The sequence below is a fragment of the Arachis hypogaea genome, chromosome 1 (genome assembly GCF_003086295.3).
Source record: "Arachis hypogaea cultivar Tifrunner chromosome 1, arahy.Tifrunner.gnm2.J5K5, whole genome shotgun sequence".
Taxonomy (NCBI): Eukaryota; Viridiplantae; Streptophyta; class Magnoliopsida; order Fabales; family Fabaceae; genus Arachis; species Arachis hypogaea.
Window position 1 is genome coordinate 94,515,750 of NC_092036.1, and position 24,608 is coordinate 94,540,357.

Here is a 24,608-nt window from a genome sequence, read left to right on the forward strand (position 1 = left end):
CTCAAAAACCATGTTCCAAAATAAATTCTTTCAAGCAAGTTCTACAAATTTTCTTTTTCAAATTGGTAGAGTGCCCTAAAACAGTTTCTTGGAAAGAAAATCATCACCCTAACTAAGTAGTCCTAATAAGAAAGAAGTGGTAAAAATATGTACAAATTCTAACTAACATGCAACCTATCATGCAATGCAATAGCTAATCTAACAAAGAAAATAAAAAATTTGGTGTTGAAAAGGAAATTTTTACCCATGGAGATCGGTCGACGACCTCCCCACACTTGAAGATTGCACCGTCCTCGGTGCATGCAAAGAAGAGTAAGGTGGATGGGTTGCTACAATTGATGAGCTCCTTCAAAAGGTTGTGCGGATGACTTGTTTGTTGCCCCATTTAAAAGCTTTTCCTTTCTCCTCTCTTGGTGGCCAACCTAAAAGGGAAGGAATGAAGAACGACAATTAGGCCTACAACAAAGATATCAAAACAAGTAGAATGTAGGCCGGGGCTAATGCCAAATAAGAGTAAGGTTCCCACTACATGTTGCTACGCATGTAAGTGAAAAAAAAACAATATAAGCTAATGGCATATTAACTAATACTCGATGTAAGAGTAAAATCGAAGCATGAAAAGCATATGGCACATCAAGTTCAAATAAGAAGAAGTTGGTCATGAAAGACAAGATAAGGTCATATCAATGCACAAAGACATAAGAGTCATACAAGATGAAGCATTGATTTAAAAGTTTCATCACCCAACAATATCAAATAAGTCAAGAAGCACCAAAATAATGTAAGAAAGTCTCAACAATTGAGTAGGAAAGTTCAACACCATTATTAAAATGGAAAACTTAGAAAATAAAATGAGAACAAGGTAGAAAAAAAACAAAATTAAAATGCAATGAATGAAAATAAGCAAATGCAATAAAAGAAAATGGAGGAAAAGAGAATTTTTTTGTTTTTTTTTGTATTTTATTTATTTATTTATTTATTATTATATTATTATTATTATTATTTTTATTAAAAAAAGATTTTTTTTATTTATATTAAAAGAGAAAAAAATTTTCTAAGAGAGGAAGAAGAAAAAAAATTAGAAAGAAAGAAGAAGAGAAGAGGAAAGAAGGAGAAAGGAGGAAGGAGAAAAGCAGGGAGCAAATCCGCGCGCGCACAGCGCGCTTACGCGTGGATGAGGTTGGGACAATCCGCGCGCGTGCACACAGCGCGCTCACGCGTGGATGCAGCATGGACGATCCGCGAGTGTGCACAGCGCGCTTACGCGTGGATGAGCTTGTGCTCCCAGCACAATGCTGGCACAACGCGCGCACAACTCTCTGGTGTTTGTACCAGAAGTTGCGGAAGTGCAATGTGCGCGCGTGCGCGCCGATGGCCTTTTTTTTTTTTTGCCCAAAAAGCAGAAAAGATGCCCAAGAGCTCCCTATAATGTCCAAAACTCTTCTTTATTCAATCAAATATCAAACAATTCACAAAAATACAATTTAATTTTAAGATTTATTCATCTACTACTAATGAATACAACATACTAACAATCCAATCTTTACAAACAAATCAATATGAAATGAAAATCTACCTACAATGGCAACTCAAATCACTTATTAAACAAAGCTAAAAGAGGATGGAAAGAGTTTACCATGGTGTGGTGTCTCCCACCTAGCACTTTTAGTTTAAGTCCTTAAGTTGGACATTTTGAGGAGCTTATTGTCATGGTGGCTTATGTTTGTACTCATCCTTGAATCTCCAAGGATCTTTGCTTCTCAATTGGTTGACAGAATTTCCAACCATCTTCATCAAGCTTGGGCAAAGTTCTACCCAAGATATGAGTCCCCATAGTTGGTCTTCATGTTGTGATCCGGGATCCCATATCTTATCTTCACACCCATCCGTGAGCTGAATTTCATGATTTTTTTTGTACGATTGGTTGACTTAAATGTGGTCGACACACAGAATTCTCTTTACTCCACCAATGCTTCCTTCTAGACCCATACAAAGTGATTCTTGTCCCAACATCATCCCTATACCTTGAAGCTTTGACCTTGATAAGCTTAACATCGACTTTCCAACCACTACACAACTCATTCTTACTTTAAATTCCACAAAGAGTTCTAAGTTGACCATCATTTTCAATCAAACCATATTCAAGTGAGAAAGTAAAGCTTAGGGATAAGAGTTTTACCCACTTGAATGTTGTGATGGATGGTGACTTGGGAAGGGAGACCTCCCCACACTTAGACAATGCAAGGTCTACTTCCTTGTGCTCTTCTTTGTGTATTTCCACCTCTTTGCGAGCTTCCTCGATTTCAACCTTTTCCCTTTTTCCACTTGGTTTGGTGTTGTCTTCAAGAACTTCATCTTGCCCAATGGGAGGTGATTCAATTTTGGATAGGAATTCATTAATGAATGAATTTATCTCTTGATCAACCTCTTCATATTCTTTAATTTCAATATACACCATGCCATTTTCGTTTTCCTTGGGAGGTTGTGCACACTCTTCTATAGTTTCAACTTCATGTCCAATGGGGGAGGATTCCATTGTAGAGAGAAATTCATCCATGATTGAATCCATCTCTTGATAAGCTTCTTCCAAATCTCCAACGATGATATGCCTTGGAGGTTGCGCACCCTCCTCAACATCAATATCAAGCTTCTCGGAAGAGTTCTCCGTGATGCTGCATTCCCATGGACTTTCAACATCTCCTAAATCTTCAACCACTTCTTCCTATTCTTCAATGATCATAGGCTCCTCCAAATGTTCTAACACAAAATTTGACTCCTCCTTTTCCACCGGATTTTCCAATTTCTCCTTCATGCTTTGCTCTTCTTTTGACATCTCACATGTGGTCACGGGAGTACCTTGAGTGTTCAAACATTGGTGGGCTAAAGTGTGCACCACCTTGGTCAAATTGGTCACAAACTCAAGTGTATCCCGCTTCATGGCTTCTTGCCCTTGAAGTAACGAAGTGAGAGAATCGTCTATTGGGGCTTGGGGTGAGTAAGAAGGTTCATTATTTTGGAGGGAGGGCTCATAATAGGAAGGTGGTTCTTCTTGGTAAGGTTGTGGAGATTGTGTGTATTGAGGTGGTTCATGGTAGTAATCTTGATAGGATTGTAGTGGTTCTAAGGGCTCTTGCTCAAAATGGTCATAAAAGTATGGTATGGATGATTGGTCATATGATGGATATGGATTATAGGAAGGTGCTTGGTATGGAAAGGCTTGTGAGAATGGTTGAGGTTCATGTTGAGGATGAGATTCATAGGCATATGATGGTGGTTGTTGAGTATCACAAGAAGAGTCATCATAGCCATTAAATTGACATGCATTAGGATGGGAATTATACCTATAAGTATCCGGAGGTTGTTGCCAATAGGAGTGATCAATTCCTTGAGGCTCCTCCCATCTTTGAGTGTTCCATCCTTGGTACATGTTAGCATTGAAGTCCACATTTCCTACAATACAATTAGAACCAAACTCAAAGCCAAAGTAAGAATTCATAGTGAGAGAACAAAATAAAACTAACAAAAATTAAGAAACAAACAAAAGATAAACCTATTCACAATATTCACATACGTACAATAACCAATAACATAACACCATTGCAATTCCCCGGCAACGGCGCCATTTTGATGATTAGATTTTTGACGGTTTAGAATTTCACTAATGAAATCTCGTTGTAAAGTATAGTCTCTAAACCAATCAATAATCCTTTCATACAAAAATTTATTTGTCACAAGTACAAACCCCTAAAATCTATAAACCGAAGTATTTAAACCTCGGGTCATTCTCCCTAGGAATTACAATAAAGTGTCTTGTTATTGGTTGTGAGTTATTTTGGGATTTTGGATAAGAAGCATGAAAAGTAAACGGCAATGAAAATAAACTAACAACTATAAAAGGCTCTTGGCAAGGTATGAAAATTAGAAGTCCTATCCTAGTTATCCTCCTCAATTGTGATGAGAATTGTTCATTGCTCCCACTTAGTTAACCTCTAACCATGGAGGAAAGTCAAGTGGATGAATCAATTTGATTCCTCAAGTCCTAATCAACTCCTAAAGGAATGACTAGCTTTAGAGGCATTCAAATCAATTGGCAACCTCTAATTATCAATCAACAAAGGAATTAGATAACTCAAGAGTCACTAATTACTCTACCTAGGCCAAGAGGAACAAAACCTACACTAAAATCCAACCAAGCATTTCATCAAACACTTGGAAGGCATAAAAGAAAAGCATAGTAAATTGAGAACAAGAATAGAATCTAACAACAATTATGGTGATGAGCGGATAATTTGTACACTTTTTGGCATTGTTTTTAGTATGTTTTTAGTATGATCTAGTTAGTTTTTAGTATATTTTTATTAGTTTTTAGTTAAAATTCACTTTTCTGGACTTTACTATGAGTTTGTGTGTTTTTCTGTGATTTCAGGTATTTTCTGGCTGAAATTGAGGGACCTAAGCAAAAATCTGATTCAGAGACTAAAAAGAACTGCAGATTCTGTTGGATTCTGACCTCCCTGCACTCGAGGCGGATTTTCTGGAGCTACAAAATCCCAATTGGCGCGCTCTCAACGGCGTTGGAAAGTAGACATCCTGGGCTTTCCAGCAATATATGATAGTCCATACTTTGCCCAAGATTTGATGGCCCAAACCGGCGTTCAAAGTCACCCTCAGAATTCCCAGCGTTAAACGCCGGAACTGGCACAAGAATGGGAGTTAAACGCCCAAACTGGCACCAAAGCTGGCATTTAACTCCAAGAGGAGTCTCTACACGAAAATGCTTCATTGCTCAGCCCAAGCACACACCAAGTGGGCCTGGTAGTGGATTTTTATGTCATTTACTCATCTCTGTAAACCTTAGGCTACTAGTTCTCTATAAGTAGGACCTTTTACTATTGTATTGAGATATATGGGTAGTTATCTTTGTTCTGATGCTATCTTAGATCATTGGGAGGCTGGCCATTCGGCCATGCCTAGACCTTGTTCTTATGTATTTTCAACGGTGGAGTTTCTACACACCATAGATTAAGGTGTGGAGCTCTGCTGTACCTCGAGTATTAATGCAATTACTATTGTTCTTCTATTCAATTCCGCTTGTTCTTGTTCTAAGATATCACTTGTTCTTCAACTTGATGAATGTGATGATCCGTGACACTCATCATCATTCTCACCTATGAACGTGTGACTGACAACCACCTCCGTTCTACCTTCGATTGGGTGAATATCTCTTGGATTCCTGATACACGATGCATGGTTGATCGCCTGACAACCGAGTGCTCGCCTGACAACCGAGCCAGCCATTCCGTGAGATCAGAGTCTTCGTGGTATAGGCTAGAATTGATGGCGGCATTCAAGAGAATCCGGAAGGTCTAACCTTGTCTGTGGTATTCTGAGTAGGATTCAATGACTGAATGACTGTGACGTGCTTCAAACTCCTGAGGGCGGGGCGTTAGTGATAGACGCAAAAGAATCACTGGATTCTATTCCGGCCTGATCGAGAACCGACAGATGGATAGCCGTGCCGTGACAGGGTGCGTTGAACATTTCCACTGAGAGGATGGGAGGTAGCCACTGACAACGGTGAAACCCTTGCTTAAGCTTGCCATGGAAAGGAGTAGGAAGGATTGGATGAAGACAGTAGGAAAGCAGAGAGACGGAAGAGACCAGCATCTTCATACTCTTATCTGAAATTCCTACCAATGAATTGCATAAGTATCTCTATCTTTATCTTTATGTTCTATGCGTTTATCACCATATTCATTCGAGTCTGCCTGACTAAGATTTACAAGGTGACCATAGCTTGCTTCATACCAACAATCTCTGTGGGATCGACCCTTACTCGCGTAAGGTTTATTACTTGGACGACCCAGTACACTTGCTGGTTAGTTGTGCGAAGTTGTAGTGATCACAATTTCGTCCACCAAGTTTTTGGCGCCGTTGCCGGGGATTGTTCGAGTATGGACAACTGACGGTTCATCTTGTTGCTTAGATTAGGTATTTTTTTCTTCAGAGTTCTCAAGAATGAATTCTAGAGTTTCATGATGATCTGTTGAAGTCTGGCTGGCTGTGAAGCCATGTATAATTTCATTGGACCGAGGTTTCAACTTATCATCACAAGAGCTTGTTGATTTCTATCAATCTTGCTGTTGGAGCAGTGATCTGCTAAGGCTTGGCTGGCCATTGGCCATGTCTAGTGTTTTGGACCGAAGCTTTCTTTGAAAGCTTGGCTGGCTGTGAAGCCATGTCTAATTCCTGGACCGGAGTCTTAGACTAAACATTGCATGATTCCTGGAATTCTAATTAAGAATTTTGATATCTTTATTTTCTTTTTCCACTTAATTTTCGAAAAAAGCACAAAAAATTTACAAAATCATAAAATCCAAAAATTTCTTGTTTGAGTCTAGTGTCTCATATTAAGTTTGGTGTCAATTGCATGTTTCTGTTCTTCTTGCATTCATGCATGTGTCTTCATTAATCTTCAAGTTGTTCTTGATGATTTCATTACTCTGATCTTTAATTCCTCTTGACTTGAGTGTTTATGTGTCTCATATGCATTCTCATTAGTGTCAGTAGTATACAAATTGCTAAGTTTGGTGTCTTGCATGCATTATTATTTGATTTTAGTTGCATTTTGATTATTCCTCATTATTAAAAATCCAAAAATATTTTTAATTTGTGTCTTTTCAAGTCAATAATACAGAGAATTGAAGATTCAGAACATTCAGCAGAGGAATTGCACACAAAAAAAAACTGGGCGTTCAAAACGCCTAGTGAAGAAGGACAGACTGGCGTTTAAACGCCAGCCAGGGTGCCTGGCTGGGCGTTTAACGCCCAAAAGGGTAGTAGTTTGGGCGTTAAACGCCAGAATGTGCACCATTCTGAGCGTTTAACGCCAGGATGGCACAAGAGGGAAGATTTTGTTTTCAAATCAAATTTTTTTTAGTTTTCAAAATCTTTTCAAAATCAAATCTTTTTCAAATCATATCTTTTCAATCAAATCTTTTTCAAAATCAATTTCTTTCTATTTTCAAAGATACTTGCTATCAATTAATGATTTGATTCAACATTTCAAGTATGTTGCCTTTTCTGTTGAGAAAGGTTTAATGTTTGAATCATATCTTTTCTTGATAGCCAAGTCATTAATTTTTAAAATCAAATCTTTTTTTTAAAATATTTTTCAAATCATATTTTCTCAATCACATCTTTTTAAAATCAATCATATCTTCTTAACCACATCTTTTTCAAAATAACTTTCAACAAAGAATTAACAACAATCAAGGAAATCACAATTATCATGAATTACCTCAAATTGCATTATTGGAAGAGGAAATAAAAGAACAACAATCTATCCAAAACAAAATGAAGAATTACAATTATTAAAGCACATAACTAGAAAGAGGAGGAGGAGAAGATTAAGAATTGGTAAAAGAAAAGTGAATCAAAGCATGAATTAAACCTAGATCTAAGAAGAGAGATTAACCTAAACCTAATCCTAATTCTAGAGAGAAGTGAGAGCTTCTCTCTCTAGAAACTAACTCTAAACTAATCCTAATTATGCTATATGATTCCTAGATTCAATAATTGATTAATTGATGCCTTCCCCTCAATCCTTCATCCTTTTATTCCTTTCTCCTAGCAATTGGCGCCAAAAATGGGTTCAGAAACCCTCTCAAATCGCCCGGCACGTGTTGCATTAATGAAGTCATGTGCGGTCATCGACGCATGCGTGCACGGTACGCGTGCGCGTCCCTGGCCGATTCTGCAATGTGCGCGCGAGCGCCTTGTGCGCGTGCACGTGCATGGCTGACTTTGCTTCTTTGACTTTTTATGCTTCTCTCCACTTGCATGCTTCCTTCCTTGCTTCCTTTGATCCATGCCTAGCCTATTTCAATCCTGGAATTACTAGCAAACACATCAAGGCATCTTATGGAATCAAGGATGAATTAGAATGCATCAAAATAAGGCTTAAAAAGCATGTTTTTACACTTAAGCACAAATATGGGAGAGATAACAAAACCATGCTAATTCATAGGCTAAATGTGACAAAAGGTTATCAAAATACTCTAAATTCAATACAAGATAAACCCTAAAAATGGGGTTTATCAGTCGTCTTCGTTCGCGTTCTTCGTCGTTCAAGTTTGCTCGGCGTTCACCATTCGCGTTCACTCGCCGTTTACCGTTCGGGTTCGCATTCGTCTGGAAGCCATGTTGCCTTGCTTCAAACTCTGCAACCAACTCGCGCGCTCCACCTAGCCGCCGAACTGCTCTCTTTTGTTGCCGCCGTGAGTTCCCTAAACCCACCACCAGACAATACACTCACACAACACCAATAATCTGCTTCAAACTCTGCAACTTCTTATTTCTATTACAATAAGTAACTATTTGATTTGGCAGTGGTTTGGATTTTTTTCATAGACTGAATTAAAGTATACAATAGTTATGTTCTCTTCTCTATCACATTGATACTAAGCTTTGAATTCTCTTATTTCGTTTCAAGTTTACCGCACTCAACATGTTTGATGAAATGCTTTAACCATATTTCCGGTTGGTTTTATCAATTCTAGCTTTTAGAAACTTAGTAAGTTGATTTCACGTGAAATTAGAATAATTGGATCTTAGTAATTAGGAAATTTTAGCTGCACAAATAGCACCTTTGTAGAAAACATATTAGCATGATGATTCCACTTGCACTAGTGTTCTTCTGGTAAATTTTAACTGTTAGTGTGAACTTATTAATTTGCTAATTGTTCTGGTGTTCTTATTCTGTTGTTCTTCTGTTATTTTTATTTATTTATTTTTGTTGTGATTTTCTGTTCTTGAACTTGTTAAGTTGATAATTTGCTAAATTGTTGGGCTGCTGTTGTTTTAATTTGCTAATTTGTTAGGTTTCTGTGATTTAATTTGTTGGATTTTCTATTTAGGTCTTGTTCTTGTTTATTTGCTAAATTGTTTAGAAACCTAAAATATAAATACGTCCAGCCAAATAAGTAAAGAAAATTGTGTTATGAGGACTAATGAATAAATATGAATGCATAAGTTCGAAGCCAATATGAAAACCATCAACAAGAATACATGGGGAAAGAATGCCAAATATTAGACAAACCTCCATATCAAGCCTAGGATATGTATAGGTGAACACAATCTCTTCAACACACCTACGCACCCCTTGTGCCTATGGAAACGCAAAGGAAAATAACAACAACAATAAAAATATCAGTTGGTATCTAGTTTGTACAATGAAGCATCTAATTACTCAAGAAAGTCATAGCTGCACATATTTGATGCCATTAACCAATTGCTCCCAAAAAATAGCATGCCTCAATACAAATGAGACTTCCATACCTTATGTTTTTGCAGCAACTGTTTAAGCTGCTCCCATCGAACAATATTAATGTCTTCTTTTGCACTAGAAGACCGCCTACTTTCTTGCCACTTTCCTCGAAGTTCAGAAGCAATAGCTGCAAATACAATTTACTCATTATATGCCAGATGATAGCAGGAAATCCACAAGCATCATCATACAGTGATAGGATAAAAATACATTGATCAGAAATCATCTCTAGGATCTTTTCATATCTCTCCTCGCTAGAAAGTAAATTTTGACTTGTAAGCAGTTTTGTCTCAAAATATTCCTTGAGAACTTCAGTATATGATCTCCTACAGATATGAAATGTTATTTAGGACATTGAATTATGGATTTAGCTAGGAAGGTCAGTTATTCACTATCGAACTTACGCCAGAAAGGGATGCAGAACTTGACCCATCAAGGAAACCTTCTTATAGTTATTTTAATTTCCCTGGAAAGAATATAAATCAAAGATATACTTAATACATGACTCGTAAACTAGATTATTAGTACAAAACTATCATACCTTGTAGACACGAAAATAGTCTGCAACTGCTGCTCTCTGCTCATTAGTCAACCTGTAAGTGTAATGGTAACATTTGAAAATATGATTATGGCCCTTAGTAGCCAAACCAAACCAAAAACAAGTTTTAACTATATAGTGTCTCATGGCCTCACCGTCTTGCCTTTCTATCACAGACCCAACAATGTACACCACGCCGACCACTATATACCCAGAGAATATGTCTAAACCCAAAGTCATCTGAAAGAATAAATCAACACAATAATTAAGCTAGAGTGCATCAGAAGACATTACTTCCAAATAACTATCTGACAGTAGGGGTGCACATCGGTCAGGCCAGGCCGAGTTTAGTTAGACCTGGAACCGGCCCTAATATAGCATTGGGTAAAAAAAGCAAATCCAACAAAATATGCCTCGGGTCTGGGCCGGGTTTCAGGTGAGCTGGGTCTTGAACACCCCTATCTGACAGCACAAAGAATGGTGCATAGACAATAGAGGGATATACAATAGTAGTATACACAAGTAAATGTTAGTAAAGGCCAAAGAGACAACTTTAGTCTCGCACTTTCATTTCAAACAATGTATAAATCACAAATTCTACGCTAGCTTTCAGTCTTTCACAGTATGTATAAAATGCACAAAATTACCTCTTAAGGAAGTATCTATTACTTTGACAGCTACAGTCATTAATGGCCAGCAATTGAGACAAACATCAGCACCTGAGCAGCAGTATCTAACATCATCATAATCTGACATATCCTACACATGATAATTAACCAACAAATGTTAAGAATCCCACAAAGAAGTAGAAAAACTCACAAGTACATTTTAATTTGAAGAGCTTCTTACTATATCAAAAATTAGCTCCCTCTCAACCGGAGTGAGAACATTATCTCCAGCATAAGCATTCCTACGTGCAGGCTGTAATACATTTAAAATAGACATCAGAATTCTTCCAAAAGTATCCTACATTAAAGATTTTAGGTGGGGTATTTATGAGTTGGTGTGCTATATTTATTACTCCCCTATATGTTGCTTATTTCTCTGGTCACAACACCCAACAATTCAGACAATCAGTAATATCATCTTTCTCTCTTTCGTCTAGTTAGTAGTTACTCTATTATTTCCACTGAATAACCATGAATCTTAACACAGACTATTTAGTGAATTCAAAAATATATGCATCAATATCCTTCAGGATTAAGAGAGAATTAAAAGAAACAAGCTTTCATATCTTACGTTGAGGTTGTAGATGGGTCCAATATCTATCTTTAACGGGCACTTGTCTTTGATGGAGTTTTCAAGTTCGGTGGCACTATTGAAGGTATTGTAGCGCACAAATATATCGTTATCTAGGGTGTACGAGAATTCCCTTCGTCCCAAGTAAGATGAATCACAAGCAGGATGCTTCCCATCTACAAATACAAAAACAAAAATATAAAAAAGATTAAAAGAAAAGATTATGACAGTAGACTGGTAGAATGGAATTTAAGCTTACCGTTGCCGTATGACATCCATCTATATAAATCAGCATGAGGAAACAGCTTACCTGAGGTCCAAAATATCAATGAATAAGCATAATTATATAATTATTATGAAATTTTAGGAATAATGAAATAGGAAGAGAAATTAAGTTACTGTAATATATTTTCAGATAACTGGGGTTGAACTCATTAGGAAGGGCCGCGATTTGGCCTTGCTGAGGCAGTTTTGGTTCATCAATGAGCATGTCATCGCTTTCTTTATAAGCTCCTTGGCGAGTCATTTTGCGGCGGTTGTTGGGGATCTGAAATTGAAGTGTGGAGATGTAGAAGACTAAGCGAAAACAGCTTAGAGAGACAGCGGAAATAGCAGATTGGAGCAGATGGCAGGAACCAGGGGTATTTGTGATGCGAATTGGCTCGGTTTTGATAGGAAAAACCATCTGATCCTATCGTACCGAATTTAATTGGATTGGTTTGGTTCAAATTTTTTGGTTTTTAAAACTAGTTTAAAATCCTAACATGTCCAAATCATGTTTGATGTACTAAAAACCTGTTTTTATGCTATTTTTCGCCAATAAAATGAAAAAAAAAACCAATATATGAGAAGTAATAACGTTAAATTTCATAAACTGCAGTCTACAATCATGGTTCTAAAAATCGAACCGGACCGACCGGTTCAACCAGATTAACCGGGAACCGGTCACCTAGCCGATCCGGATAAAGCCAGAAACCGCTTGACAAAAAACCGATAAAAAATCGGTCGAACCTGCGGTTAACCGGTGAACCGGTAGAACCGTCCGGTTTTTTAGCTGGTTTTTGGTTAGAATACTCCATCAAAACGACGCCGTTTTATACTTTATTTTAAAAAAAAACCTAAATGGCTACCCGTCCCCCAAGACCCCCAACCCACTCCCACTCCCCCTCCCACTCCCACTCTCACCCCTCTCGGCGTCTCCTCTTTCAACAGTCAAACTGAAGAAAGCTTGAGATTGAAAGAAGAGGAAGAACCCTAGCCACCCACAGTCACCCAGCCCGTAGCCACCGCAGCCCCCAGAGCCCCGCATTGTTTGTCGTCGCTGAGCCCTTCTCTCCCTTCTCTCTCTCGCGCTCTTTTGTCTCTCTGTCGCTGCTTCGCTGCTCCTCGCCGTGACTTGCAGCTAGCCACTTTACCAGTTGAGTTTACCCTAAATCCCTAATCTCCCTAATCTCCCAAAATCTTCGAAGAATGCTCCACTGCCACTGCCACTCACAACCATAAGCTCGAGGCTGGAGCATCTGCATATGACGGATAACCGATGCCGTGAAGAACACTCCCACTCCCACTGTCACTCACCGTCACAGGTTTTGGGTATCTGGCTTCTGGGTTTCTGGCTTCTGGGTTTCTGGGTTTAGGTCGTGCTGTTTTCTGGCTTCTAGTAGTTCTTCTCTTCAGTTAAGTTCTGTGTTTCTGACTTCTGTTCGCTGTTTTCATTTTTTGTTCTGGGCTTCTATTCTCCTGTTTTTTAATTTTTTAATTTTGTTTTTTATATGATTAATCAAATGTTGAATAAATTTGTTGTATGTTGAATTTGAGAATAAATTTGATGTATGTTGAATTTGAAAATTCTGCTCTGCTCTGTTCTTCAATTTTTTTATCTTTTTAATTTTTTTATCTTTTCAATTTTTTTTATCTTTTGGTGGTACTTATTAATTTTGTTGATTGTTGATTTAATTGTTTAATTGTAGGGATTATGATTTCTTGAGTTTGTTTTTTGAACTTTTGATGCCTAATGTAATTCAAAATTTTTTGTTTTGAACTTTTTGATGCATGTATTGTTGGCTTCTTGATGTGATTAGAAATTTTCTGTAAATCTGTTCATCAATCAATATTTAATTATTGGTTGTATTTAATTTGTGTAAATTTGTGTTTGTAAATTACTAAATTGTAGTTGTTATTAACTAGAAATTTTTATTTTTGAAGATTGTTAAGAGTAGTTAGTTGGATGGCTTCTAATTGGTACTCTTCTAACTGGTGGATAATAATTTCAATACCCGATGACACCAGGTTCTTCTCATAATTCAAAGTAAGAGTACCAAAAGAGTACTAACTAGAAGCCATCCAACTAACTACACTTAACAAAGATAGAACAACTAGATAGTGATCAAGTATTACATATATTAATTTTTAATAATTTTATTTAATATTTAATTAAACCGGTTGAATCTGGTTAAACTCCGGTGGGACCATAAAACCAGTGAACCAATTGTCTTACCGGTTCATTGACCGGTCCGATTCTCGCAACCTTGCATACACCACAGTAACTAACAAAATTCAAAGTTCAACAAATAAAAAACATAGTTCTTGATTTAAACTCAAGTTCAGCAATGACAAAGCAAAAACAAAGGTTTTCATAGTTTCCATTTGAATTTTCCAACCACATTTTAATTATTCCATTCATTCACTTGAAGGTCTTGAAGTTATAACCAAGGTTGCGAGAATCGGACCGGTCATTGAACCGGTTAAGTAACTGGTTTAATGGTTCAATGGTTCAACCGGGGTTAAACCGTAGTTGAACCGGTTTAATTAAATATATAATAAAATTTATTAAAAAATTAACTCTCCCATATGTAAATTTCTGTAAGTCAATCAAGCACTCTCCAAAACATCCAAAACATGTATCCAACCTAAGAATCACAAGCATAATTCAACTAAATCATATGAAGCCATATAGTAAATTCAATACAGAGTTGTGGCATTGTTTTTATTTTGAATCAATAACAGCAAAACAACAATTCACCAAAACAAATACAACAGATTGAATTTAAAAATCAATCTCAGCCGAATTAATAAATTAAACAATTGAATTTATAACTCAATCTCAGTAGAATTAATTCAATTCGAACGGACTGAATTCAAATAAAAATTCAAAACATTAATATCTCAAAATTCAGCAGAATAATCAATATACATCATATGCATGATCAGAATAAATTTCAAATTTCAGAGGGATAGAGTCAGGGAGATAGAAACAGGGAGAGTTAGAGACTGAGACTTGAGACCTGAGAGGCATGAAGGCTTGAAGCAGAGAAGAAGAGACTTGAGACCTTAGACCTGAGAGGGTTGAAGCAGAGACTAGAGACTTGAGACACGATGAAAGGTAGTCGCTTTGACTGCGAGACTCCACGCGAAGAAGAGAAGCAACGACAGTGAGACACAGTTTGGAGCATAGAAGCAGAAACGACGCCAGCGAGGAGGGGAGAAGCAGAAATGACGAGGGGAGAAGCGGCGACAACCCAGGGCGAGGAGCAGAGAAGCAGTGACGACCCACGGCAAGAGCAGCAAAGTTGCGACGACCCACGACGACAGAGAGAGCTCGGACAGAGAGAGCGACAGAGAGAGAAGGGAGAGAAGGGTCCGGTGATGGGTTTGAGCTTAGAAGTGGGATGGTGGGTGGTGGCTGTTCTTCGAATTCGAAGAGAAGAGAGGATTGGGTGGGATTAGGGTTTTCTACTGGTGTGAGAGAGAGACGGAAAAAGGGGTGGGGTGGGGTGCTATCAATTATCAGCAAGGTTCAGAAAACCGGACCGATCATCGAATCGCTCTAGTTCGATTAGTCTAACCATTGTTGTAAGAACCGGACCGGACCGACCGGTTCGACCGGAAAATCGGTGAACCGGACCCATAACCGGTCCGGTTGAGTGATGTAACTGGATAAGGAAGAGAGCTGTTTCGAACCGGGTTGAACCAGCCGGTTTTGATGAAAACCGGAAATTGGCGGTTTCTGGTTAACCGACCGGTTCGAAAATGTTTTTTTTTTTTATTCCTTTTCCAAAGCGAAGTCGTTTTGGTTTATTTTTTAAAAAAAAAAAAAAAAGAAAAGCCCTACGGGCTACCAAAACCCACCCCCACCCCAGTTTCCACTTTCCCCTTTTCCCCCCAACCCTAACGGCGCCTAACCCTATCAGCCCTCCGCGTCACCTCACTCACCCAGCCGCCAGCCGCCCGCTGCCCGCCGTCATCCTCTTCGTCTCACTGCCGGTCTGAACTCTGAAGGAACCAACTCAACCAAGGAAGTAGGAACAGGACAGAGACAGACCCGCGGCTGTTAATCATCGCCGTCGCCGTTGCCGCGCCGTCGCCCTCGCCCTTGCTGCGCCGTCGAACTCGCCCTTGCTGCGCCGTCGAACTCGCCCTTGCTGCGCCGTCGAACTCGCCGTTGTCGCGCCGTCGCCCTCGCTCTTGCTGCGCCGTCGATCTCGCCCTTGCTGCGCCGTCGAACTCGCCGTTGTCGCGCCGTCGCCCTCGCCCTTGCTGCGCCGTCGATCTCGCCCTTGCTGCGCCGTCGAACTCGCCGTTGCCTCGCCCTTCTGCTCTGTGACTCTGTCAAACAGGTTAGCTCCAGTTCTGTAATCTGCTTCTGCTCTGTTCTGCACTTGAAGTTTAATGATTGTTCTGTGAAATGCATTACACCCGCTCTGTTCTGCATTGGTATGACTGCAGTTTATGAAATTTAACGTTGTTACTTCTCATATATTGGTATTTTTTTTTTCATTTTATTGGCTGAAAATAGCATAAAAACAGGTTTTTAGTACATCAAATATGATTTGGACATGTTAGGATTTTAAACTAGTTTTAAAAACCAAAAAATCCGAACCAAAACCAATCCAATTAAATTCGGTACGATAGGATCAGATGGTTTTTCCTATCAAAACCGAGCCAATTCGCATCACAAATACCCCTGGTTCCTGCCATCTGCTCCAATCTGCTATTTCCGCTGTCTCTCTAAGCTGTTTTCGCTTAGTCTTCTACATCTCCACACTTCAATTTCAGATCCCCAACAACCGCCGCAAAATGACTCGCCAAGGAGCTTATAAAGAAAGCGATGACATGCTCATTGATGAACCAAAACTGCCTCAGCAAGGCCAAATCGCGGCCCTTCCTAATGAGTTCAACCCCAGTTATCTGAAAATATATTACAGTAACTTAATTTCTCTTCCTATTTCATTATTCCTAAAATTTCATAATAATTATATAATTATGCTTATTCATTGATATTTTGGACCTCAGGTAAGCTGTTTCCTCATGCTGATTTATATAGATGGATGTCATACGGCAACGGTAAGCTTAAATTCCATTCTACCAGTCTACTGTCATAATCTTTTCTTTTAATCTTTTTTATATTTTTGTTTTTGTATTTGTAGATGGGAAGCATCCTGCTTGTGATTCATCTTACTTGGGACGAAGGGAATTCTCGTACACCCTAGATAACGATATATTTGTGCGCTACAATACCTTCAATAGTGCCACCGAACTTGAAAACTCCATCAAAGACAAGTGCCCGTTAAAGATAGATATTGGACCCATCTACAACCTCAACGTAAGATATGAAAGCTTGTTTCTTTTAATTCTCTCTTAATCCTGAAGGATATTGATGCATATATTTTTGAATTCACTAAATAGTCTGTGTTAAGATTCATGGTTATTCAGTGGAAATAATAGAGTAACTACTAACTAGACGAAAGAGAGAAAGATGATATTACTGATTGTCTGAATTGTTGGGTGTTGTGACCAGAGAAATAAGCAACATATAGGGGAGTAATAAATATAGCACACCAACTCATAAATACCCCACCTAAAATCTTTAATGTAGGATACTTTTGGAAGAATTCTGATGTCTATTTTAAATGTATTACAGCCTGCACGTAGGAATGCTTATGCTGGAGATAATGTTCTCACTCCGGTTGAGAGGGAGCTGATTTTTGATATAGTAAGAAGCTCTTCAAATTAAAATGTACTTGTGAGTTTTTCTACTTCTTTGTGGGATTCTTAACATTTGTTGGTTAATTATCATGTGTAGGATATGTCAGATTATGATGATGTTAGATACTGCTGCTCAGGTGCTGATGTTTGTCTCAATTGCTGGCCATTAATGACTGTAGCCGTCAAAGTAATAGATACTTCCTTAAGAGGTAATTTTGTGCATTTTATACATACTGTGAAAGACTGAAAGCTAGTGTAGAATTTGTGATTTATACATTGTTTGAAATGAAAGTGCGAGACTAAAGTTGTCTCTTTGGCCTTTACTAACATTTACTTGTGTATACTACTATTGTATATCCCTCTATTGTCTATGCACCATTCTTTGTGCTGTCAGATAGGGGTGTTCAAGACCCAGCTCGACCTGAAACCCGGCCCAGACCCGAGGCATATTTTGTTGGGTTTGCTTTTTTTTACCCAGTGCTATATTAGGGCCGGTTCCAGGTCTAACTAAACTCGGCCTGGCCTGACCGATGTGCACCCCTACTGTCAGATAGTTATTTGGAAGTGATGTCTTCTGATGCACTCAAGCTTAATTATTGTGTTGATTTATTCTTTCAGATGACTTTGGGTTTAGACATATTCTCTGGGTATATAGTGGTCGGCGTGGTGTACATTGTTGGGTCTGTGATAGAAAGGCAAGACGGTGAGGCCATGAGACACTATATAGTTAAAACTTGTTTTTGGTTTGGTTTGGCTACTAAGGGCCATAAACATATTTTCAAATGTTACCATTACACTTACAGGTTGACTAATGAGCAGAGAGCAGCAGTTGCGGACTATTTTCGTGTCTACAAGGTATGATAGTTTTGTACTAATAATCTAGTTTACGAGTCATGTATTAAGTATATCTTTGATTTATATTCTTTCCAGGGAAATGAAAATAACTATAAGAAGGTTTCCTTGATGGGTCAAGTTCTGCATCCCTTTCTGGCGTAAGTTCGATAGTGAATAACTGAGCTTCCTAGCTAAATCCATAATTCAATGTCCTGAATAACATTTCATATCTGTAGGAGATCATATACTGAAGTTCTCAAGGAATATTTTGAGACAAAACTGCTTACAAGTCAAAATTTACTTTCTAGCGAGGAGAGATATGAAAAGATCCTAGAGATGATTCCTGATCAATGTATTTTTCTCCTATCACTGTATGATGATGCTTGTGGATTTCCTGCTATCATCTGGCATATAATGAGTAAATTGTATTTGCAGCTATTGCTTCTGAACTTCGAGGAAAGTGGCAAGAAAGTAGGCGGTCTTCTAGTGCAAAAGAAGACATTAATATTGTTCGATGGGAGCAGCTTAAACAGTTGCTGCAAAAACATAAGGTATGGAAGTCTCATTTGTATTGAGGCATGCTGTTTTTTTGGGAGCAATTGGTTAATGGCATCAAATATGTGCAGCTATGACTTTCTTGAGTAATTAGATGCTTCATTGTACAAACTAGATACTAACTGATATTTTTATTGTTGTTGTTGTTTTCCTTTGCGTTTCCATAGGCACAAGTGGTGCGTAGGTGTGTTGAAGAGATTGTGTTCACCTATACATTTCCTAGGCTTGATATGGAGGTTCGTCTAATATTTGGCATTCTTTCCCCATGTATTCTTGTTGATGGTTTTCATATTGGCTTCGAACTTATGCATTCATATTTATTCCTCAGTCCTCATAACACAATTTTCTTTACTTATTTGGCTGGACGTATTTATATTTTAGGTTTCTAAACATATGAACCATTTGCTCAAAGCACCCTTCTGTGTGCACCCAAAAACAGGTATGTTTTCCATATCAACTTTTTCTTGATAGCAAGTTGTTGATTTAAGTGTCTATTGACTCTTAAGTCATATTTTTGTTGTTAATTTGTAATTGCTATAAGAATATTAAAAGAGAAAATTTATCCTCCTTTGTTTCGGGTTAGATAGTGCATCGTCCCTATGAAAATAGGGATAAGTGTGTTAGTTAGTTAGGGCTTATAACATGCCATGGCTATTTCTTCCTTGTAGGCCGTGTTTGTGTCCCCATCAACCCAAATAATTGTGAAGAATTTGATCCCACAACGGTGCCAACCCTTATCCAGGTACAACTACAATGACTATCTTCTTACTTAACTAAAATATGCACACTATAATGGTTATCTTCATCCTTCTGGAAAGGAGGGTTGGATTTATTTTGCCAACTATTTGCCAAACTTGAAATATGAGGAGTATTCTATAAATAGTTGAATACTTGGGAATTGCTGCACTTTAATGTTGTCTCTTCTGGTCCCACCCTTTACTAATGCAATTTACCATGTGGAAGTGGTTGAACTGAAAAAAATGCTTGAACTTATTCACATTACTGATTACTCCATTTGGATGATGTATGTTTAATATTTGTGAAAATTTTAAAATTGCAGCTTTTGGAAGAGCTGAATAGGGAGGGCTTGAGGTCTGATGTTGAAGGAGGTTTGTTTGATACTCTGACAATACTTAGGTTTCTTTCTGGTAGAATTTTTGCATGTCATGGCAATAATTAGTTTTCCATGCATATAATTATTGTTCTATTTTTACATCTTGTTCAAGAATCAAGATTTTCCCAACTAATGGCTTTCGTCACCTTGACTTATGGCAGAATGGAATAAAACTTCACTTGCAAATGCCATCAAGCTCTTTAGGTCATCCTTCCTTCAGCCATTACTGAAAATTTGCAAGGTTTGAATCAGTTCTTCATTCTCTATTAAGTATTACCTATTTCTAGCTTGACAACAATGTGGCACGTTTTAAAATGCTTTTGGAATGTCTGCAAAAATGAGAGAGGAAACGCAAGTTGCATTTTGTTTCTTGTGCATTGCTAACTGTGAAATAATATTCAGGAGGAAATGGAAAGCTCCTATAATGCGAAACTACAGCAGTCGAAGAATCTCCTTAGTTGGTAGTCTCACTTCCATGATTGGCCATGTTCCTTTTGGAAGCCCATTTGAATTTAAATGGGGGTCAAGTCATTCTTGAGAACATGTAAGCTATAACACAAGCATTGATAAATTATGTATAGTCGTTGAATTTCGATATTATTATTTTAGGCTTCATCGGATAGGAGTTAGTATGGGATTGTATTTGGATGCTTCATCATAAGGACGTATGAAAGGGAAGGGAGATTCTGGGTTTCAGGTCTATGTAATGTAATGCATAACTCAATTACAAGTTATAACATAGATGCGTGCATGAGATACTAGTTCCATTTACAAGTTATAACTTATAACACAGATGCTTACATGAACTACTAGTTTCTTTTTCACCATAGTATATGACCTGTAAATGGGTCCTAGACATGCTTTACTATCATCTTAAACTCGAATGAATAATTTATGATGTAGGATTTTGGAAGAATGCGCCATATGCTATATGGATTATTATTTTTGTATAGACATTTAACCTAATTTATATGTGGGAAGTGTTGGATTAAAGACCACACTAATTGCAACAGAAAATAGCTGTTAAAAAAATTTATAAAAATTTTAGATATTAAAAATTGGGATTTTTTAATTTAAATTAGGAAAAACAACCATTTGTATCCATGAACTTTACGAACGCTGACAAAAGTACCCATTAAAGAAGGAAACTAATCTTGTATCCATCAAAGATGGATTCTGTACAATAAAAGTACCCAAATTCTGAATTTATGTTGATTTTTTAATAAAATTTTAAAATTACCCTCATCCTTTATTTTCAACCCCTTCTCTCTTTTTTTCCAAATCTCAAAACACCTTCATTGTCATTACCTTAACCACCTTTTATTCTCTACTACTCTACTAACCACTACCGTCGCCATTTTTCCATGTTGACAATGACAAAGACAACAAGGCAACCAGGCAATCCATCCGTTTCCACGCAACGCTAGATGGAGAAGCTCCGGAAGTGAGACTGAACTGAGATCCAGCGCGCAAGGTCTTGTGGTGCGATTCAACTCCTCCTAGGTCCACTTCAAGCTCATGGACTCCATGAAAAAAGGTACTATATTTACAACAGTACAAATTACAAATTTATTATATAATTAACAAAGTTGAACTTTCTCATTCTCCCAAATCACCACCATCATGTGCAAGATTCCTGTGTTACTCACATGCGACCCCACCAAAGCAATCTTGCCAAAGTTTTAATTTTTAGCATCCAAAGGTGCTTCTCCTTCTGACATTGTATTGAAAGTGATGGAGAAAGGGTGGTGATGGTAATGGCGGTAATAGAGTGTTGATAGGATTTGAGATTGAAAAAGTGATGATGAAAAGTAAAATTAAATGTTAGAGTGAAGTTGTTGTTTATGGCTGTGACAGTGGAGAAGGAGGAAGATGAGGCTGATGGTTGGTGACGGTGGCGGTGATGATGGTGTTGGTGAAGGTGGTAAAATTGATGAAAAGAATAAAGAGAGGGTTGAAATTTGCTGAAAGGGGTATTGAGATTAGGGTTAGAAAAATAGTAATTTTGGATTTTTAGGTATTGAGATTAGGGTTTTTAGGCAATAAAAGTGTTTGAGGTTTGAGAAAGAAGAGAGGAGGCGTTGAAGATAATGGTGAGGGGTAATTCTGTAATTTTATTAAAAAGTCAATATAAATTTAGGATTTGGGTACTTTTGTCGTACGGAATCCATCTTTGATGGATACAACATTAGTTTCCTTCTTTAATGGGTACTTTTGTCAGCATTCGTAAAGTTCATAGGTACAAATGGTTGTTTTTCCTTTAAATTAAATATAGTATTTACGAAAATAAATAAATGTTGAAGTAATTACAAAAATACATTCTCAGTCACATTTCGAATAGAGGGTCTTTATTGAAAATGACCACATCTTAGATGCACAGACCCTATTTTGTGATAGAGTTTTTACGGGTCATATATCTCAGATACAACTGTACTTGCAATGCTATTTTCACTATAAATTCTTAATCGACAAATTTTCGCCCGTCAGGGTCGGTGCATTCGAGATATGCGCGATTGCGTATATAAGTCACAGCATCAGGGAAGAACGTGGATTATAACAATTTTTTTTCCAGATTTGTGAGCTTTTGGACGTGGGAAATCGAGTTCCTTGACAACATATGACCCCCCGACAATATTTTCGCGAAGGAGACATCAATAGATTGAATAATATTTAGCACGTAGCTGGAGCATTGGACTTTGAGGTTGGTAGTTTAACATTTTTTATTGTTAGTAATAAGGCAAGCAATGCATTCGTGAATCGTACCTGGAAGACACTCCTGCAAAGCTTGTAAGAGCACAGGAATCTTGTTATACGACTCTTCCCAGTTGCCATAGATCTTGGCAATTGCTTTCTGCTTTGCCATCCACACCTTTCGATACGAGGGCTTGAAATGGTAACTCTGATGGACAACACTTTGCAACACTAGGATAGACACCAATAGGTCAGTCTTTATCATAGGTAACATGACCTTGCAAATCAAACCACTATTCAGCTGAGCATGCCCTGAGACATGGTAGATTCCAGACAGGTATGTGATCCACCGAACCGACGTACCTCCCTGCAAATTTCGCTCGGATGTCAACATCATGCATAACAAAAAAAACTAACGTATAGAGTCTAATGCATCCAAAATATAACGTAAAATATACGAGTAATTCAAGTTCTGTCGTAATGCCACACGAAGACTCCATGGACAACCATTGGTAAATTGCTTGCATCAACAATGATATTTAAGCCCATCTGACTCCAGAACTCTGTACTTCGCATTTCGTCGAATACTATAGTTCTTCACCGCCATTAGAACTGCTTCTCGGTTCCTGAACCGATGCCCAACTTGGAATTCCACCCCACCGTCCATGTTGTAATCCTCCCCGTTTCCAGGGTTCAAAAGATTGTCCGCCTGCATTGCATCCAAGTTCAACGTCTGATAATGGCTAGGACCATCTGATAGTCGAGGAATGGCCAAAGGGGGAGGCAGCAGAAACCTACCAACACCACCGCTGGGAGTCTCTGGTACAAACTCATCTTCGGACGCTGTATCGCTTGATGACCTGGACCCGGCAACATAGGTTGAATCGCCCTTACTGTTGTCCTCGTCTGCACTACCACAAGGCTGGGCATAGTGGATCGGTACCGCCTTGAGTGGCACAACTTCAGGAGTCGAAAGAGACAGCCCACCACTAACAACTACGTTACGGATCGCAGCATACAACTCCATCACATGTTGTGGGATCAGCCGTGCATGTACGTTGAACATTACCATCACATGCTGATCCCCATCAATCCAAAATAACCAGTTGGTAAATCCACCGTTCGGAAGCACATTCAGAAATCTATATGCAACCTGCCCAACCTCTTTTGTTCCTACTCCTCCCATATTGCTAAGCAAGATTGTGTTTAGCGCATCCAGGCTATCAACCCAGTAAGTGCGCAACATGACAATCTTGTCAGACTCAAAAATTACTCCTTCATCAGCGTGTCTGACTATCCCATTGGGATAAACCACCACAAAGAAGAATTGGTTATTCTCCATCAGAACAAAACGGAGAGAAGAGAAAGAGAAGAATGGTTTGTGAATTGTGAGGAGAGCTATTGAAATGGTCTCTATAAATAAACTTGGTCTACAACATATCTTGGCTGCAGAGACATCTATACCATAATACACATATCCTGGGTGTTGAGACCCTAATTATAATTTTGACTATATCTCGGATGCTGAGGGTGGCATTAGGAAGCTGGGTTTATCTCGGATGCACTGACCCCAACCACGAAACGAGCATATCTCGGATGCACAATACTTGATATATGCTCATGTTCATATCACGGTTACATATGAGATATGACTCGCAGAAACCCTATCACAAAACAAGGTTTGTGCATCCAAGATGTGGTCATTTTCGACAAGGAACCACAGTATCTGAGATGTGACTGTGGATGTATTTTTATAATTATTTCAACGTTTATTTATTTTCATAAATACTATATTTATTTAATTTAAATAAAAAAATCCTTGTGCCATTAGGTTACCCAAACAGTGTTAGGAGCAAAGTTCTGAAATTCGAATCGGTCAGCGAATTGTTCTAGTTACCAGTTTATTTAGTGGTTCAATCAGTTCAACTGTAATTCAATTAAAATAATTGAATTATAATAAAATAATAAATAAATACAAAAAATACGAATACAAATAATTATGTTAAATTATAATCTTTGACTATGATTTTTATAATAATGTGTATTGTAATTATAATCATTTGGTTAATATCTATCTATTAGCAACTTATAATTTTAAACTTGAACTAAATTTATTAAGAATTTTAAGATTTTAATTATTTTAGTTTTTTCTTTCAAACACAATATATATTTAAATATATATTTATTTTAAATTATATGTATTATAATTTATTTATATTAATATTTTAAATAAATATATAACTTATGAGCTTTTGACAGTTGGTCTTGAAATAACTTGCCTCTTTGCAATGATGACATATGACTTTACTTAGATTCTTCTTTTG

General features: G+C 37.9%; 2 protein-coding genes across 6 annotated transcripts; one reads left to right on the forward strand and one right to left on the reverse strand.

The window, feature by feature from the left end:
- Positions 1-253: 253 nt before the first annotated feature.
- Positions 254-14,860, reverse strand: LOC112696928 (uncharacterized). The gene is given in 14 exon segments (XM_072197273.1): positions 254-422; positions 3,342-3,450; positions 9,101-9,169; positions 9,340-9,455; positions 9,539-9,654; positions 9,733-9,794; positions 9,870-9,921; positions 10,022-10,106; positions 10,514-10,625; positions 10,716-10,787; positions 11,106-11,281; positions 11,365-11,415; positions 11,505-11,652; positions 14,390-14,860. Coding segments are annotated over 14 exon segments (1,410 nt in total). The 5' UTR covers positions 14,558-14,860; the 3' UTR covers positions 254-348.
- LOC112696915 (uncharacterized) lies at positions 8,106-20,399 on the forward strand. Of its 5 annotated transcripts, none has more exons than XM_025749870.3 (17): positions 8,106-8,279; positions 16,161-16,308; positions 16,398-16,448; positions 16,532-16,707; positions 17,026-17,097; positions 17,188-17,299; positions 17,709-17,793; positions 17,894-17,945; positions 18,021-18,082; positions 18,161-18,276; positions 18,360-18,475; positions 18,647-18,715; positions 18,861-18,918; positions 19,148-19,221; positions 19,540-19,627; positions 19,755-19,834; positions 19,996-20,399. In XM_025749870.3, exons 2-17 carry the CDS (start codon positions 16,182-16,184, stop codon positions 20,056-20,058), a joined length of 1,401 nt encoding a protein of 466 aa, XP_025605655.1. In that variant the 5' UTR covers positions 8,106-8,279; positions 16,161-16,181; the 3' UTR covers positions 20,059-20,399. The 5 variants fall into 5 exon arrangements, with proteins under 5 accessions (XP_025605655.1, XP_025605661.1, XP_025605646.1 ...); XM_025749876.3 differs by lacking the exon at positions 8,106-8,279 and adding an exon at positions 15,172-15,721 and having other exon boundaries at positions 19,540-19,588; XM_025749861.3 differs by lacking the exon at positions 8,106-8,279 and adding an exon at positions 15,179-15,721.
- The last annotated feature ends 4,209 nt before the right edge of the window (positions 20,400-24,608 follow it).